This window comes from Sapajus apella, unplaced genomic scaffold (assembly GCF_009761245.1).
Source record: "Sapajus apella isolate SASKATOON/1434 unplaced genomic scaffold, GSC_monkey_1.0 scaffold31, whole genome shotgun sequence".
In the NCBI taxonomy this organism is placed as follows: domain Eukaryota; kingdom Metazoa; phylum Chordata; class Mammalia; order Primates; family Cebidae; genus Sapajus; species Sapajus apella.
In genome coordinates, this window is record NW_022436971.1 from 24070927 (window position 1) to 24089699 (window position 18773).

Below are 18773 nucleotides of genomic sequence, written 5' to 3' on the forward strand. Positions count from 1 at the left end.
CGGTGTTTAGCTGCTCCATGACTTTCCTCCGGGAACACTCAACTAGTAAGGGAAAACGACTCAAGTGAACCTGTGCAAAACTCCAGTAAGCGCACTGTCCACGCAGCCCCTCCCAGATGCTGGCAGGCCACTGCACATGCAGACAGCCTGCCCCAAAGGAAGGAGCGGGGAAGGACGGCTGCAAACCCCGGAACCGTGCCAGCCAGCGGAGAAAAGCCCAAGCCAAGGGCTGGACGGGGCACTGGATCGCTCACGTTACCTACCTGGCCCTCTTACAAGTGCCCTTTACTCCCTTTCGTTCCTGCTCTAAAACTGGCCTCAGTCTCTCCCTCTGCCTTAAACCTCTTTCTGTCCTCAACCCAATTCCTTCCTCCTAGGAGGCAAGAATCGAGTTTGCTGCAGACCCTTGAGGATTCACAGCTGATAGCAAGAACTCACCATGCATGTGCGCAAAATTAATTTCTAGAGAATGTGTGCATCATGGCAAGTAAGGCTTATTAAAATAAATGTGTTGGCAATATTGAAAATATAAATTTTCCTTGGGGGGAGAATTAGAAGTTTATAGAAAATTGTAACTTTTTCTATAAACTTATAAGTTTATAGAAAGTGGGGACTTACATCCAACTAAGAATGTGCAGAAAACTTACCAACTTTGGACAGTTCCTGTAACAGCTTAGAGTCCTTAAAGGAATGGACTAACTAGAATTTAAGTATGTGGAGCGGATTTTATCTCCATGCATCGTAGATCCATTTTGCATGTTTGCAAAATGAGCACCTAATTGCATCCCATTCACCTACAATTGAAAAACACATACACAAATATGTTGTCTGTGGAAAAATTCATATGAAGGAAGAATGTAAAAATGTAAATGTATCAGTAGATAGGCCGGTGAGGAGGCAGGCAGGCTCCAGCTGTGAACGCACACTTCACACTTTTAATAAAGTAGAGAGATCTGGAGCAATCTGATGCTATGTCGGCATATAATAAATATTAAAAATTGCATCACGTTCTGTTTGCTCACTTCAAATTTTCTAGGGGTGGAAAATTATACAATTAAAATAAAAAATGCTTGGCAGATTATGCAATTGTCTTTGCTATAAGATTTTAGTTACTGAAAGTTATATTTGAGTGACGTGCTTTGTATATGATTTCTTTATAAAGTGTGCTTTGTGCACACACCCTTGGACACAAATACATGTAAAATATTATTTTTAACTAAAACTTGGTATAAACTTTTATAATGAATATGGCCAAACTATTCATTATTTTAAGGTTTTCATATTCCTTAAGCCAGAACTTTCCTTATTAAAGTGAACTCTATTCTGGGTACCATTAAATAACATTTTAATCAACTAACTCAGTAGTGTTGAAAGCTAAGACAAAGGTGAATTTTGCAAGAGTTGGCCACTATCTAGGTGGTGAGAGATAAACTCTAGAGGTGCTGCTGATGACTGCATTTTGTTAATTGTTTTGGAACCTTTTTCAGCAAGACTGTCCACTTTTCTCCTTAAGGTATGAATTTCAGAGCCCTGTTTCATCCTTGTAGCCTTCAGCCCCATACCTGTGAAAATCCACAAATCACTTGCTTCCAATTTTACCTGCACTTCTCCCGGCACTTTGTGCCTTACAGTCTGTTTATGGTCCAGTCATACTGCCTCGCCATGCTATCCTCTGCTGCAGAGACAAACCTTTTGAAAATAAATTAATCTGAGAAAAAGGGCAGCGGCCATTTTAAATGCAAGAGAGATCAATTTCAAACAAGAATTGATGCCTTGCAGAAGTGTAGTTAGTAATTTTCATAAGAAGGATATCCTCCCACTTAACGCCAGCTAGGCAGTCAGCAAGCACATCTGGTTTACCCTGGGAAAGAACATCATGAGGGAAGAAATCATATCAAAGTTTGACTATGTACGTACTCTAATGAGCTTATATAATTCTTCCACCAGTGGGCAAGTCACTGACAAATGAAAGCTCATATTGCAGTTGTTTTGCTTTCTGTTTTCTAGTTTCTAAGAACAGAAGCCAATTCTTCTTACGCAGTATTCCATTTGTAAATGTGCAGTGTCCCGCAGACCTTCCCCTAATGGACTAATGAGAGCTCACATGCCCTGACAGGACCAGGGGCACCAGGGGCAGTGGGCTCTGACCCAACCAAAAAAGACAGGCAAGGTGACAGGCGCAGGAATCAAGGCTGGCTCACTACATGAAGAAGCACACAGGAACTGGCTTTCAGAAACTGGAAAGAAAGAGATTTTGTGTTGGGATCTGAGAAAAATGCAAGAGTTAACAAACTAACAAATGTCTGTCAATAAAGTTATCAACAGAAAAATACATAATGCTGATAAAGTGTCAGATTAGCTTAGAAGAGTTGTTACTATATTACCTGTATTTTGGCTGACTTATAAAGTATTATAAGGGAAATTGGTCATTTGTCTAAATTTAAGAGCATAAAATAATAAAGACTAACGTTAGAATAAAAAAAAAAGTAAAGCAGAAGTAATGTCTACTCCTGATTTTGGACCCAAAGAAGAAGAAGCAACTTGGGAGTGAAATGTAGATAGAAATGTAGATAAATTAAAGTAGTAATGAAATATTTACTTTATGACAAACAAGTGTAGAATTATGTATATTGTGTATAGCATTTATCATAAACTGCCTACATGTTTGCAAGTGTCATGATACATTCAACAATCTGAGAGAATTTAACTTCAATCCAAGTTAAAATCACAGTTCTTGGGTTTCCTTCACATTGGTTGTTATACAAGCAATTTACCTACATTTAACAAATAATTTTCACAAGCTTGGTGAACTACTGTAATTGCCTGCCTTTCGAAGGTGCAAAGGCTTGAGACTGACTCAATTAGTACGTTACTATATGTTATGTGATGGTCTTAATTTGCGTATTATAAAACGCACCTTTTAATGCATTCACTGATGTGCTCAATTATTCCAAAACTGCACAGTTGTAAAGAGACATATAGGAAACAGATGAAAAACACCATGGTCTTTGATTTTAAGCTGCCTATATTCAGAGTGGCAAAGTCAGTATCTCATACCGCAGCCTCAGCAAAGTGTGGCAGGGGCCTGAACTGCATTTCCCCGGGAACAGTAAGGGGCAGGCCAGGGCGGGCGCGCGGCGTACTCTGAATTCTAACAGTTAAGTCTACAGATTTACAGGACCCTGACAAAGCCTTCCTACAGGACAGACAGAGCCGCGATGCTACGCAAACTCCTCCAGGAAGGGGAAAGAGAGGAAACCCCTGCAGACTCTTCACGAGGCCAGCACAGCCTGACCCCATGAGCAGGCGGCATCACCCGAAGGAAGCAGCTGTCGGCCATCTAAACCTGAGGGCTGATACCTGCCAGCACTTACGGAAACTCATCAGCCTGGCCTCCCTGACTTCCGTCTCCTGCCATGCTCCTCCTGCGCCTCAGCACCCCTCTTCCTCAGACCTCAGCACCCCCAGGCTGCTCTCCAGCCCCGTTTCCCTCCATCTTTCCTGCTCTTTCTGCTCCATTCTGCATCATTTCTTCAGCTCTGTTTATCCTTCACGCTTCTCGTTGGCACCTAACATGTTACTTAAATGGTTTATGGAGGTTCTCTTTAGGTATCATTTTTATTTTAATTTCTAGATATTGTCTTAGTGTGTGTTCACATCTGCTGAGTCACTTTTCATAGCCCCTTGTTCCTTTATATTTATATATCCTATTTTAAGTTTCAAAACATAATAAATCCAAGTAATTTATATTGTGAATCAGGTAATTTTAGAACCTGAATGCTCTGTGAGTCAATTTCTGCATTAAAAGAAAATTTTGGTTAGGATCTCCACAGGGTCCTGTGACCTTACACTTGGCGATGGCCTGAGGCCTTAGTTTAGAGGAGATTGTGCCGGAGAGAATGTGCATTTGCTTCTACTTGGTACCTGAGGAACCTCCAAATCTGACAGGACATTAAACTTCATCTTCAGCTGGAGGTTTCGGTGCCCTAAGACCCAGCCCCAAACCCACATGAGGACAGATCTGGGGACGGGATCCCTCGGGGTTTCTGTCTATCTTCCAGGTGAGTGTTCTGAGGACGCCGCCTCTAAGGGACAGACTGCTTTTCAAGTTCATTCACTGAAGATGGGACTTTTTGGGCTTTCTGCCTCTATGCAGGAGAGAGACAGAGAGAGAGAGAATGGGCCCCTGTCTTCCTCTCTGGCTCAGTCCCTGGGCTGCCCCTGACACACAGGTGACATCACTTCACACCAGCTTCTGTGACTGGAGCCCTCTCTAAACTTACACCATTTTAATAGTCACCCAACATTGTGTGGGTGCTGCTTGTGGCTGTCTGCTTTCCGTGTGGTCTCCACTAATTTATCAGAAAGCTTCCCTTAGATTATAAATTATCAGAGTTGTGCCCAATGCTGTCTTAACTCTATGAGTAACTTTGTAATATTAGACCCATACCTTCTTCTTCCTGAATCTTAATTTCCTAAATAGTAAAATGAAGATGTGAAATTTTCTAAAATACTTCCCAACTGTAAATCTACCATGACCTAACATATCAAGTATAATATAGAGCATCCCACCACATTAATTCAAAGTACCAACACAGACTTATAAATTAAAAGAACGCCAAAGGCACAATGACAATTATAAAGAAATAAAGCAATCTAAATGGAAATTCTGAAAGAGAAGAGGAAGCTGCCTCCCCCTCCTGAAAGCCCACACTCTCTCTGGGAGACAGAATCCTGAGATGCTTCAGCATCCACACTTCATGTTGATATAAAGGAATAGGAAGTAAAATACTACATAAATTCAGAGTCTACACTGTAGGATAAATTGGCAGAATTTAAAGACTTGTTGGCTTTCTTAAAAGTAAAGCTAGTTTTGCTCTTTTCCTTTGATGGTTGTCTATCATTAACTGATAATGTAGCTCTTTTTTCAGAGGGTTCAACAAAAGCAAAACACAAGTCTACCCCTTGATTTTGTCTTCTCCAATGTGCAGCTGAGAATACAAATGTGACCAGAAGTTTGGAGTTCAGGGTGAATGTTGGGCTGGGCTTCAGGAGACCCAAATTCCTTCCAAGCTCATCTGCGGAGCAGGTGCTGAAGTGAGAGTGGACCTTCCACTGAAAACAGGGCTCAGAGTGTATAAATTAACCATTAGCATTAGTTGCTATGGAGAAAAAAAACATCTGAAAGTTAAAACGCCAGTCTGAACTGCATGTGCAACCTCGGTGAGGACATTCAGAGTAGCATGCAGACTCAGCAGCTGTCTAGGAGGCAGAGTCAGTGGCAGACACACCCGCAATCCTAGGGGGCTGAATGAGCCAGCTGCTAACCTCAGGGTCCCTTCCAGGTAACAGCACTTGCATCAGCCTTAGGCTAAGCCACTGTCCCATGGGGCCTGTAGTGGTATCTACTGCATCAGGACGATGAGGTTTCAAGCAAATTGTAACATGAAATATACTTAGAAAAGTCATAGCACATGGTAATAGAATAATTCATATTCGTGACTATTATTACTAGTAATGTTATTATCTAGGGCTTGGGATATGCTTAAATTTAATACCTGTATTTTGAACTCAATAAATCTATGCTGAACTGAATCTGGTGATGAATTTTTCATCTCCTGGGATCCCTGCAGGGACTCAATATTCCATGGGATAAAAATCCCCCACTTATGTTTTTCAGTTAACCAATTGTGCAATGATTAGGTCTTCCAGTCCTGCTCTTCAGAATTATTTTAAAAGGAAAACAACTGTTCTCAATCAGGTTCGCTGGGGGCCAACGTGGGAAAGACTCCCTGATGTGGATGAGAAGGTCCTCACTGGGCTCTGGAGGCCAACTTGGGAAACTCCCCCTGATGTGGATGAAAGGGTCATCACTGGGCTCTGAGGACCCCAGGATGTTCTGCTTCTAATTCTAGAAACAGCTGTGACCTTTGTTAAAAGCAGGCCTTCCCAATCTCCAAACGCCTGATAACCTCTCGTGGTAAAAATGGCTTTATTTTCATAATCAACTGAAGGTACAGGATTTCAGTTTCCTCTTAAACTAATGGGGTTGATCCCAATATAATTCTGTGCCTGGGAAAAAAATCCTGAAATTCTGTACCTATAAGAAATCTGAGGGTCGCTTCAGCCTGGGAGGCAGAGGTTGCAGTGAGCCATTGCACTCCAGCCTGGGTAACAGGGTGAGACCCTGTCTCGAAAAGTAAGAAAAAGAAGAAAAAAAAATCCTGGTCTGAATAGCTGCCTATGTTCTCCACGTATAAACTTTTCCCACAAACCCTTTCCCCTCAGTTATCCAACCCAGGTAGGCGTGTGTTTTCACAAATACGTTCACTTCATCTCTAAGAAGGAAGGTGTCATGTGGAACCAGCCGAGGTCATTGAGAAATGCACCAGACACTTAACTAGGTGTTCTGAATCCCCGCTTCCCTTATTTTAGTGCAGGGGATCTTCACATTAAACCGATGGATTTCTTAGGTGTCAATCATTCACCTAAAGTTGTATGCATAAGTCTATATGTATGAGCAAATGCCCATTTTCTTTAAGGAGTCTTTTATTTTCACCAATAACCTAACTTTTGGTAGAGAATTTGATGCTACAGATTTTTTAAAAGTAATTAATTTTTTTCTAGCCCTACAGTATAAAAATATTTAGTGTTTTTACTTTGAGATCTTCTGTAGTTAAAAATCTCTATTAAGCAGGGTAAGTTTAAAATGATTACAAAAACCTTCCTTTTTTTTCTTTGCTCAATCCCACTCTTATTGGGTATTTAGAACAAGTGGAGGAAAAAGAAAGAATGGTTAGTGATTGGACTACCTAAAGGCATACATGAGATTTATCTACATTTTGCGGGAAAAAGGCCTCAGCGTTGTGGGGATCTTGTATGAGCCTGTGAAGACCGACCGTGGCTGCTGAAATGCAAAGGCCGTGGTTGGAATGTCTGTGTCTCCTCCAAGTTCACGTAGAAACATCTGCCCCAAGGCAGTGGTGCAGGGGTGTGGGCTGTGGGACGTGACTGAGCCGTGAGGGCTCTGATCTCATGAATGGGGTCAGGTGCCCTCACACAAAAGCTTGGCAGAGAGATTGCATCCCTTCCTCCACCTGCCACGCAAGGGCACAGTGATTATCCTCTCTGGAGGATGCAGCATTCAAGGCACTGTCTGGAAAGAGAGCAGACGCTCACCAGACACCCAGCCTACAGGCACCTTGATCCTGGCTTCTGAGCCTCCAGAGCTGTAAGCAGTACATTTCTGTTCTTTGTAAATCGCCCAGCACAGGGATTTTGTTACAGCAACTCAAACAGACCAAGACCGAGGTGGTCCCGGACCAGAAGGAGGAGAGCAGGTGCTGGGATGTGGTGCTGGGAAGAGGGTTCCAGGGAAGAGCAATGGAAAGGGGACCCTGCATCACCCCCACAGTGGAGCCTTTGCCTCCTTGAGCCACAGGGGACATGTTACGGAGCAGAAGGGCAGAGCCGGGTACAGACACAGAAGGAGGGGCTCCACACGGAAGGGTGAGCCAGGATGCCCACAGGAGCCACTTGAACACGACACACATCTACACCCAGAACAGTTTATGGTGGCATCTTTGCGGACCTTCTCGGGAAACCCATCATACTTTGCTAACATCTGCACCCCTTTTGAAAACACTGATCACAGCACTGCGAGTCAGAGAGAAAATGCCTTCTTCATTTTATTTCCAAGGCAGAAAATCAAACAAACTTGGGTTTCCTAAGCCTGTACCCCCAGAAAGAGCCAGCCTAGAACTTAGGAATGGAAATGCTTTTTGGAATATTTTCAAAAACACACTGAAAAAAATCTCTTTTCAACTACATGATTTCTCGAATATCAGTTTTTGCAGCTAATGCATAAATTTAAAGGAGAGCAATGAAAGATCTCTGACTAATGTTGACACTGCATGTATCTAAAATTATTTGCGCCAACTGGAAGGAAAATCAGGAAGTGACTAAATGAGTCCCGTTTCAATGCAGTCTGTTTAATTTGCAGTAGTCATCTTTTGAGATAAAAAAAAAAAAAAAATCCCAATCGTTAGCCACTATTCTGCTGCATCTGATAAATAAATTTCTTATCCTTAAAAAATCTTCATTTGTCAGTTAGGAATATACTTGAAGCCAGGAAAAGCCTCGCTTTAGAATAAAAGGTCACATTTGCACCCACAGACGCACCGCGACCAAGGTGGCTCAAACGCTGGGACACCCACCACCACGTCTCTCACGGCGCCACTGCAGACAGAAACCCTGGAGCTTCGACGGTTTTGGCAAGAACACCAGCCACCCTGTGATTCCCTGCTGTTTCCAATGAGAACATTCCACATCTCACATGGAGGCATTTGGGGCTTTTACATGAACTTTACACGCAAAATGTATTAGCAAATAAGAATGTCAGAGAGAGAGTAGATGATACAACCTTAAAAACTGTATTTTCTTTGTGACATGGTCAAAGCCGGTAGTTGGGGATATTTAAAAATGGAGTAGGAGCTTTTGCTCAACAATCATTCTCAAACCACACTTTTCAAAGGCCGTTCATGGGGCTCGTACGACACACTCGAGACAACCCTGAAGTGGCGGCACTTACATTCCTGCCCTGGTGGCTTCCGCCCACACAGATGACATCTTGTTTCTGAATTGTAAGCGTCTCTTTCGTCAGCTTCAGCCGGATGTCATAGGCATTGTGGTACTCTTCGTTGTACAACAGAGCAACAGCAGTTTTCGGCTGTAGAGACAAAGTGAAAACAAAAAGTGGTGTGAGGGCAGGAGCCATGGGGGGACGGGGGACAAGGGCTTCCCTCTCGGGACTTGTCCTAACATGCATGATGTAGTGCTCACGTGTGCACAGGAGCCATAGGGGGACGGGGGACATGGGCTTCCCTCTCAGGACTCGTCCTACAATGCACAGTGTAGTGCTCACGTGTGCACAGGAGCCACGGAGGGACAGGGGACAAGGGCTTCCCTCTCAGGACTCGTCCTAACATGCATGATGTAGTGCTCACGTGTGCACAGGAGCCATGGAGGGACGGGGGACATGGGCTTCCCTCTCAGGACTCGTCCTACAATGCACAGTGTAGTGCTCACGTGTGCACAGGAGCCATGGAGGGACAGGGGACAAGGGCTTCCCTCTCAGGACTCGTCCTAACATGCATGGTGTAGTGCTCACGTGTGCACAGGAGCCATGGGGTACGGGGGACAAGGGCTTCCCTCTCAGGACTCGTCCTAAATGCACAGTGTAGTGCTCACGTGTGCACAGGAGCCATGGAGGGGGACGGGTGACATGGGCTTCCCTCTCAGGACTCGTCCTAAAATGCACAGTGTAGAACTCACATGTGCACAGGAGCCATGGGGTACGGGGGACAAGGGCTTCCCTCTCAGGACTCGTCCTAAAATGCACAGTGTAGTGCTCACGTGTGCACAGGAGCCATGAGGGGGACAGGGGACATGGGCCTCTCTCTCAGGACTCGTCCTAAAATGCACAGTGTAGTGCTCATGTGTGCACAGGAGCCATGAGGGGGACGGGTGACATGGGCCTCCCTCTCAAGACTCCTAAAATGCACAGTGTAGTGCTCACGTGTGCACAGGAGCCATGTGGGGACGGGGGACATGGGCCTCCCTCTCAAGACTCCTAAAATGCACATGAGTAGCACTCATGTGTGCACAGGAGATCTGTACTAGAATAAGGATTTCATTCATTTAGGCAAAAAATAACATGTTGAATAACTGTTTCTGAGCAGCTTTTGCAGTATTTTTTTTTTTTTTTGAGACAGAATCTTGCTTTGTCACCCAGGCTGGAGTGTAATGGCACAATCTCAGCTCACTGCAACCTCCACCTCCCAGGTTCAAGTGATTCTCCAGCCTCAGTCTTCTGAGTAGCTGGGATTACAGGCTCCCACCACCATGACTAGTTATTTTTGTATTTTAAGTAGAGATGGGGTTTTACCATGTTGGCCAGGCTGATCTTGAACTCCCGACCTCAGGTGATCCACCTGCCTTGGCCTCCCAAAGTGCTGGGATTATAGGCATGAGATACTGTGCCCAGCCATAGGATTTATATAAGGCATGTTTTTAAAAGAAAATTAGCCGGGCATTCTTTTTAACTTGAAAAGTTTTATTAGCATTTTATTTTAATTAATTTTTCCCCCTTCCAAAAACATATTTTTTTACTTTAAAGTTATTTTAATAAAAATGATCATTTTTAAGACTCATAAAATATCTGTATGAAGATTTGCTGGCCTGGAATAGGAAAGGAACACATCAGAAATAACCAAAACACAAGAACCCGAGCATGATGCTGAGGAGGAAGCAGCCTTCTCAGAAGTGGGGGTGGCCGGAGCTCCTTTGGGGCTGCTGCTGTGTCCTGGGAGCTCGGGAATGGGCCAGGCCTGCTGTTCCTGGACAGCAGGCAACACAGTGTGGAGTCGTTAGGAAGTATTGATCAGGAGGACAGTTAATCAATCAAAAAGATAAATCTATCAGCTTTGTTGGCAGATGAAGGATGCGTAGGTCAGAAAGACACCTTTGGATAAATAGAAACATTGCCCTGTCCTTGGGGAGCATCAGGGAAAGCTGCCCTGGGGGCTGACCAGCTCCAAGCAGGCCACTGGCCGGGCACAGGGCTTGGACATCCCACTGAATGGCAGTTGTGCCCTGCCACATGCCCAGTGCCCTGTGAGGACTAGCCTCTGGAGTGCAGGAGCAGGAGCCAGGGCACTTGGTCCTCAAGCCATGCAGTGGGGGAGGGGGATGGGCACAGCTGGAGGCCAGTGGTCCAGCAAGAAGGGCTGAGACTGCTATGCTGACCACCCCAGCATCCTCTCTGCATAGAGCCCCAGTGCTAATCAACCCTCACATTCAGAGCCATACATGAGGGCAGAGCCCAGCCCACAGACAGATAGGTCCCCACTTGGGAAGCATGAGGCTGTGGCCACATAGGACCGTGCAGCTCAGCAACTGATCCGCTGTGAGAACCCAACATGGGGTCCAAGGAACCCCAGTGCCTGCGTCTGCCCCAAAGATCTGGAGTTCATCAAGTAAGATTCAGGCTGAGCAAAGGATTAGAAAAAGCAACTCATCAAATGCTTCTATTAAGTAGCACAGTTGGGTAGGAAGGGTTTGTTGGGCTTGTTTCGACAGTGGAGGCCTCCTCATCACTCATGGGAAACACGGACCCTCGCCAAGGGAAGCCACTGGCCAAGCCAGACGCTGCTCCTCCCAACATCCTCAGCTGATTCCCACGTGCAGGAGAGTTTCAAGATGGTTCAGAGTGGTTTCCTCTTGCTTTCAATCACTCAACACAACACAAAAAAGTGTGTGCCCCACTGCATTGTATCTGTTAACAACCACACATGCAGACCTGTGCTAGCATACTCTGTCGCACGTGGCCATCTGGCCTGGCCCAGGGAGTGGGCTGCTATAACCCACACCTCACCCAGCCTACATAAAACGCACCCGATAGGAACTCTAATGGATTCTTCCATCTCCCTGGGCGCCGTGTGCTCCCACCCACTTTGCTGACCCCGGGGGGCTGTACCTGGTGAGATCGTCAGACTGGTGGGCACTGGAACTGGAGTGCTGCCGCGGCTCTGGGAGCTCATGGGCAGTCTGCGGACCCACCAGCTCTCCGTAAGGGGCAGTACCCACAGTGGCACTGAGGGCAGCCAGGAAGGAGGCCCCGGCTGTGTCCCAGGAGCATAGGGTATGGCTGGACCCAGGCCCCCTGGCCCTTTGCAGCTTGAGCCCTCGCCTCGCCTGATGGAGGGATGAACTCAATGGAGAGAGAAAGTAACACAGACATGTCCCTAAAGGCAGGAAGACCCTCAGTATTTTCCCCATGAATGTGTGTAATGGGTAACTCTCATAAGTGAAACACTGATTGGAAAAATAGAATTCTAGCCAACCAGGGTGAAACAGTATGAAACATAGTACCTGCAGCTCCCTGCCTGACTTTGATGTGCATTCTCACCACGACTGCTAGGGTATCTCACCATTTCCTCCCGCCTTACTCTCACACACCGGTTCCTGATGACAGGTGGGCATCGCCCACTCCGCTGCAGACAGAGGGAAGCAGAGCCAGCTATACCCCAGAGCAGCAGGCACAGGGCCCCGGCCCCAGGTGTGTGGGCTTGACAACGGGAGGAGCTGAGCGATGGGGCTTCTTCAGGATGCCACGGCCCGTGGAAGCCAGAAGGTGGTCCTGTTTGCCCTAAAGCAGAAGGGCCCTGAGGCGTGCAAGAGGCCCCAGCTCCGTCTCTCTCCTTGCTCCTCCCAGGGCCATGGTTTTCATGGTACCTGCCAGTCACTACGACTGACAGCTCTCAGGTGCTGACGAAAGGAAGGGCCACCAGGTTTCTCAGTAATGATCCTGCAGAATGGAACTCGGAAGGATTCCCTTAACTGCTGACCTAGGCCACCCAAAAACACAAACCCCTGCTGCTCTTACAGGGTGCAGACCTTTCTCATGCCATCCAGGAAGCAGCTCTTCCACCTCCCAGCCTCCCCTCCCACATCCTAGAAGCCACCTGCACACACACTCACATGCAACACACATGGCCCACATGCATGCCTCCACACGTGTGCACAAAAACTCATGCACACATACAGGGATGCATGCCCACACGGGCACACACAAATGCATGTACACCCATACACAGGCACACACATACCATTGAAGACCATGTGTATCAATATGCTGAGGTCAGGACCAGAATAAAAGTTTTAGATGATACAGACGGAGCCTGCAGTTATAAAGCTGGAACCCAAAACTCAAAGTAAAAGTCAAATTCCTATAAAAATAAGTGGCAGGCAGTGTCTGGAAGGAGATGCTCACTCTAAGTGAATACAGAGGCTATAATATTCTGCTAAACGGGCTTTCTCCATGATGACCTAGGACTCTCTGGCAATGGGAACTTTGGCTGCCTTGATTTCTCTAGATCCCCCAGTGACCGATGCATCCGAGCACATCCTTGCTGCAGGTTTTCACTGAGTTATTGCTTGTCCCCCAGCCACACCACTGCCCAGGGAGAGGTCACCCTCACGGCCGCCATGGGGGACCCGTGGGGCTCTTGGGGAAGACCACAGGTGATGGCACTCATAAGGAGCAGGATCTGAAACAGGGCTCAGGGACCCTGAGTGGCAGGGTCAGGAGTGGCCACAGTGCTTGCTCTGTTCTTGCTATTCAGGACAAGAACACTTTTTAGTTCACATCAAAAAGATGCACTATTGATCGATGTTATATCTGGATGCAAAGTCGATACTTACATAGAATATTAATTCTCAACTAATTCATCACACTGGCCACTCACCATTGCTACTGGTTAATTGTCCTGGTGAGGAAATTGCCTACCACTCATGGACTCTAGGGACGGAAAACAGTGAACTTAGTGTCCACAGAGGAGTTTCCATGACAGAGGTCAAGGGAAGGGTGTGCAGAGCTTTAACAAATAAAACATAATATTCTAAATATATAAAATTTTAAACGCTACCTAATGAAAGCAAATGGAATTCAACAAAGACCTCTAATGAATCATCTGTTGCTTTATTATGCCATCTGAGCCAGATGATGCTATCTGAAATAAACCTAACTTCTGCTCAAAATGTTAACAGATTAAAGTCAGGAACACAACCAAATTAGAGATAATTAGGCATTCCAAATCAAAATTGCAATTTATGCTAATCACTTTCTTCTATAACAACACACATGTTCTGTTGTATTGGCCTTAGTTTGCCAGACAGAATTATTTGCTCTAAAATGTGGTGATACATCCTCCAGGCACTGTTTCTGTGCCCCTTCCTGTCCCCTTAGAGACATCACCTGTAGCCCTCCAAGAAAATCTCTGTGGACCGCAGGTGCTGAGATTAGAGCAGGTCACTCACCAAGAGAAATAAAGGCAGGGGGAGTGGACAAGGGTTCCACCAGGCCCCGCCTTCACCAAGGCCCACATTTTCCCATTGCTTAAGCAATTCTGAGTATTTAATGAGCTAACTGAATACATTTCCTTGACACGTTTCTTGGAAATAAAACAATTATTCCAACTCAACTTCTTCGAAAGTAAACTTTGAGTCTTTCCCCTTCAAAACAAATAAAAATATTTAAAAACTAAAAAAACAAAATCCAATAATTGCCCCATCAGTGGGTGACCACAGCATCACCCTGATGTCTCAGCTAAAGCTCCTCAGATCCTGTGACCTTCCTCCCTCCCAACCCTCAGGGTCCAATTCACTGGTAAATCCACCTATATGTTCCGCCACCTTGCCCAGGGTGATGGGGTTCAGCTGCCTTCAAAGCTGCTTTACTGGCCTCATAAAAGACCTCCCTGTTTCCAGCCTCGCTCCAGTTCAGTGTCTTCTTAAAGTCATAGCTGGGTAGCCCTGTTAAGATATGGCTCAGGTAACCTCATCTCTCTGAACAACATCTTCCAAGAGTTTGTCATTTCTCAGAAGAAAAGCCAACGTCTGTCGATGTCCTGTGAGGCCAGCCCCTGCAGTTGCTCCTGTCCCTTGCCCAGCTGTCCTGCAGCCCTGCTGTGCCTGCTCGGGGTCCATCCACCTGCCCTGCCCACTCCTCTCCCCAGCATCCTCATCTCCTGGGGTGTGGGCTGAGAGCCTCCTCCTTGGCAGCTTCCTAACCGGCCAATTAAAATCAAACACCGCCACCCGCCACTGCTCTTCATATCTCTTTCCAGCTTTACCGTTTCCCTAGAACTTTTCAGAACCTGTGCGCGGCTTGACATCAGAACATGAGTTCTGTGATGGAATGGTCCTCTCTACCTTCTCCAGTTCAGGAGGACCAGTTCCTACAGTGCAGCCTGGCATATCCTAGGGGCACAAGACATTCCTCAAATGGAATCCAACAGAAAGGCTGCTTTCACCCTTATAACTTTATCCACACAATTCCAATGAAAATCCAATATGGACAACTTTGAAATGTAGCCTTACAATTCTAACAATATGATTGATGAAGTAATATAGCTGCAGAGAAGAGGACCTGATACACAAGAAACATGAAAACATAGAACCCACTGCGATGCTGCAGCAGCTGCAAAACACTGAGGCCCGTGAGCTCCGCTCAGCACCAGGAGGTCTTGGGTACATCATGTGGGGGTGTATTACATCCCTGGAGAAGAGAAAACAATGCTCATATGAAGAAAGATCTTAGACTACTGTTTAATGTAGTAATGCTTTGCTAACTGTAAACATGGGTCTCATATTCCTTATTTCAGAAAGTAAGTTACAGAGACACCAACAGTCATAGGGATGTAGAAAAACAAAATAAAAACCCATGAAGAAAATATCAAAGAGAGAGTGTGTGTGTGTGTGTGTATGTGTGTGTGCATGTGTATGTGTGTGTGTGTATATGTGTATGTGCGTATGTATGTGTGCGTGTATGTGTGTGCACGCGTGTATGTGTGAGTGTGTGTGCATGTATGTGTGTGTGCGTGTATGTGTGTGTGAGCGTGCACGCACGTGCATAAGCATACTGCCTTAGTGTGACTCAAAATCCAGAAATTCTTGAGCAAAAGATTCATTATATAGAAATATAAAATCTTTCTCTAACAAAAATACCATATTCAAAAATAAATGCATGCCACAGACACTAGGCTCACAAATAAAGATGGAAACATGAGCATCCTGCTAAAATTGAGCAAGGAATATAAAAACAGTTCCCACAAGAAGGAATAAAAGGAAATGAATTATAAATGTGAAAATATATGCAACCTCACTAGCCATCAATAAATCACAGTCACTACAATAATGATTTATGATTTTTAAACTATCAGGCAGTGAAGTGTTTAAAAAGAACAGCAACACCTTACAACAGCAAAGACATGCAGACATGGATGTCCACACGGTGCTGGCAGGTGTGTGAATGCACAGAATGTTCCCAGAAAACACTCCGAAACAGATGTGAACATGACTAGATCTAGGCTTTCATGTGGCATTTTTACTTCTAAGAATTCATCCTAAACATACAGTCAGACTAGGCACTGGGAGAGGTGGGCAAAGTGTTCACTTCATTCCTTTCACTTTTAAAGTACATTATGACTTACAGGTGATACTGAGAAGCTGCTAAAAATATTAAGTTCTGCATCTGTTGATAAGCAAAGGAGTGCAAAATAACAAGCATGTGTAAAAAGCAGAAGAGTTTTTAAAATTATTAACACATAAATAATTATGTTGTATATAAACATACATATGTACATACATGTAAATATAGCATGGAGAAGACTTAAAAGAATAGGGCTTCAAAACATTATTTTGTGCAAATGTTTATAATTTTAAAATTATGGAAATGCATCATTTATTATTATTTAAATCTATGAAGGTCAATTTTTATTAAGTCCTGACTTTTGTTACTAAAGTTGATTTACCTTCATAAAATTTAAGGTCTCTTAATAATTTAGAAAAATCATAAATACTAAATTTAGCTATTTTACTGCTTTTTAATTTATTTATGCAGGTGAGTACATCTCTGCTGAGATCATTCATGAATGCATTTGTTGGAAACGTAGCACACTGATGCTTTCCAGCAGATTCAGAGAAGTCTATCCTAAAACAGAACATACTTGATAAAAAGTATCACGTACCATAATATTCACCAAATAACTATTGCTATTCTATAAATTCAAAGTATGATAAAAATGTATACAAGTTGTCATAAAGCACTGCCCCTTGTTTAACCAGAAGTAAGTATAGTTCCGTCCCTGAATTGTTGACAATAAGAGAATTAACGAATGCCTATCAGGTGCTGAAAGCCATGATGAGGCACGGGGAGGAAAAGCTGACCACAGGAGTGACTGGGCCATTCGAGGTGGGAGGAAGGACAGGCTTCCAATTTAGCCCAGTTTTTAGAAGTTCACAGCCAAGGGAGCTGTAATAAGTGCTTGGTTATAAAGAATTCTAAACTTCTAATACTGTGCCTTTTGACTTGGTCAGCTGAGTCTACCAAAGATTAAAAACTATGGATATATATCCATGTACGGTGGTATAACTGGCATGGAGGTGTTTGTGTCACCAGTGACCTTGGTGACATGTAGAACACAGGCCCTGGAGGAGCTGGAGTGAACCACAGACGTGACCGATGACGTCTGCCACATGCTCCTGAACACACAGGTGCACAATCTGTCTCACTTCTCTGAGCCTCTGCTTCCTGATCTGTAAAAGCAGATAATTTCAACTTTACTCAGATGTGCAAATGGGTAAAGGAGAAGGTATTTGTGAAAGTTCCTAACAGAGAACCTGTCACAGAACAGCAGTGGTCCAATATAATTTAGTTGTTTTTCTGGCAGGTTATCTTTTTGGATATTTTCATGGCAGTAGAAATGAAACCATTTTTGGCACAAGAAAGAAAAAGAAACTCTGTTAATCCAGCAGCATAACAAACAAAGAGAAAGAATCAAGACATCAACAGGCAATCTATCAGCAAATGTCGTTTGAGTGCGGAAAATCCCCACTCCTAGTTTTAGATATAAACCAAAACAACTCAGATAACAAGAAAAACAAACACCAATCAGCCAGCATCCCACTAAGAGCTATGCAGAAACAACTGCTGACCTTGGAAGGTTAAATAAAAGCAGAAACCTAAAAATTCATTTTATACCAGTGAACAATGACAAACACTTTGCATTGGAAAAATGGATAATATTCTGCCCATAAAAGTTAAGAGTTTGAAGCTTGGAAACATAAATCAATTAATAAACTGATTATTCTGCTTGGGAAAAAAAAAGAATGCAAAGTTTTCATCATGCAACCTCACCCTAACAAAAAAGGCAATTACAGAAATTTATAATTTCAACAACTAAAAACACTTAAGGGGAAAAGTCTTAATGTTCAATAATAGGGAACATAGAACATAATGTCACTGTATCGATTTCAATGACTACTTTGCTATGAAAGTGCACGAAACAGCAAGCAACCTCAAAGATACCACAGGTTTGGTTCTAGACCACCCCAATCAAGTGGATACTGCAATAACACAAGTCACACAATTTTTTTGGTTTCCCAGTGCTTATAAAAGTTACGTTTACACTATACAGTAGTCTATTAAGTGTGCAATAGCATTATGTATAAAACAATATACATAGCTTAATTTAAAAAAATACTTTATTGCTAAAAAGCTGAACCTTGGCTGAGCTGCGATCACTTTGCTGGTGGAGAACCCTAACTCAGTGTTCTTGGAGGCTGAAGGACCAGGGTGGTAGCTCCTGAAGGTTGAAATGGCTGTGGCAATTTCTTAAAACAAGACAACATTGAAGTCTGCTCCACAGATTAACTCTTTCTTTCATGAAAGATTTCTCTGTAGCATGTGATGCTGTTTGGTAGAATATTACCCACAGTACAACTTCTTTCAAAATTGAAGTCAAGCCTCTTAAACTCTGCCACTGTGTTATCAACTAAGTTCATGGAATATTCTAGATCCTTTGTTGTCATTTCAGCAATGTTCAAAGTATCTTTGTGATGTTTCCATCTCAAGAAACTACCTTCTTTCCTCATCCATGAGAAGTAACCTCTTCTGTCTTGAAGTTTTAAAAAGAGACGGCAGTAATTCAGTCACAGCTGCAGGCTCTGCATCCAATTCTAGTTTTCTTGCTATTTCTACTACACCTGCAGGTACCTGCTCCACTTAAGTCTTGAATTCCTCAAAGTCATCCATGAGGGCTGGAATCACCTTCTTCCAAAGTTCCATTAATGGTATTTTTACCTCCTCCCACAAATCATGAAATGTACTTAGTGGCATCTAGAATGATAAATCCTTTACAGAAGGTTTTTAA

At 44.1% G+C, this 18773-nt stretch overlaps 1 protein-coding gene across 1 annotated transcript in view; it reads right to left on the minus strand.

Moving 5' to 3' along the window:
* The window catches only part of SNTG2 (syntrophin gamma 2), a 339371-nt gene that overhangs the window by 214017 nt on the left and 106581 nt on the right, over positions 1-18773 (minus strand). Inside the window, exon 2 of the mRNA XM_032294284.1 lies at positions 8591-8728. Coding sequence (XP_032150175.1) covers positions 8591-8728 — 138 coding nt within the window. The remainder of the gene's footprint in view (positions 1-8590; positions 8729-18773) is intronic.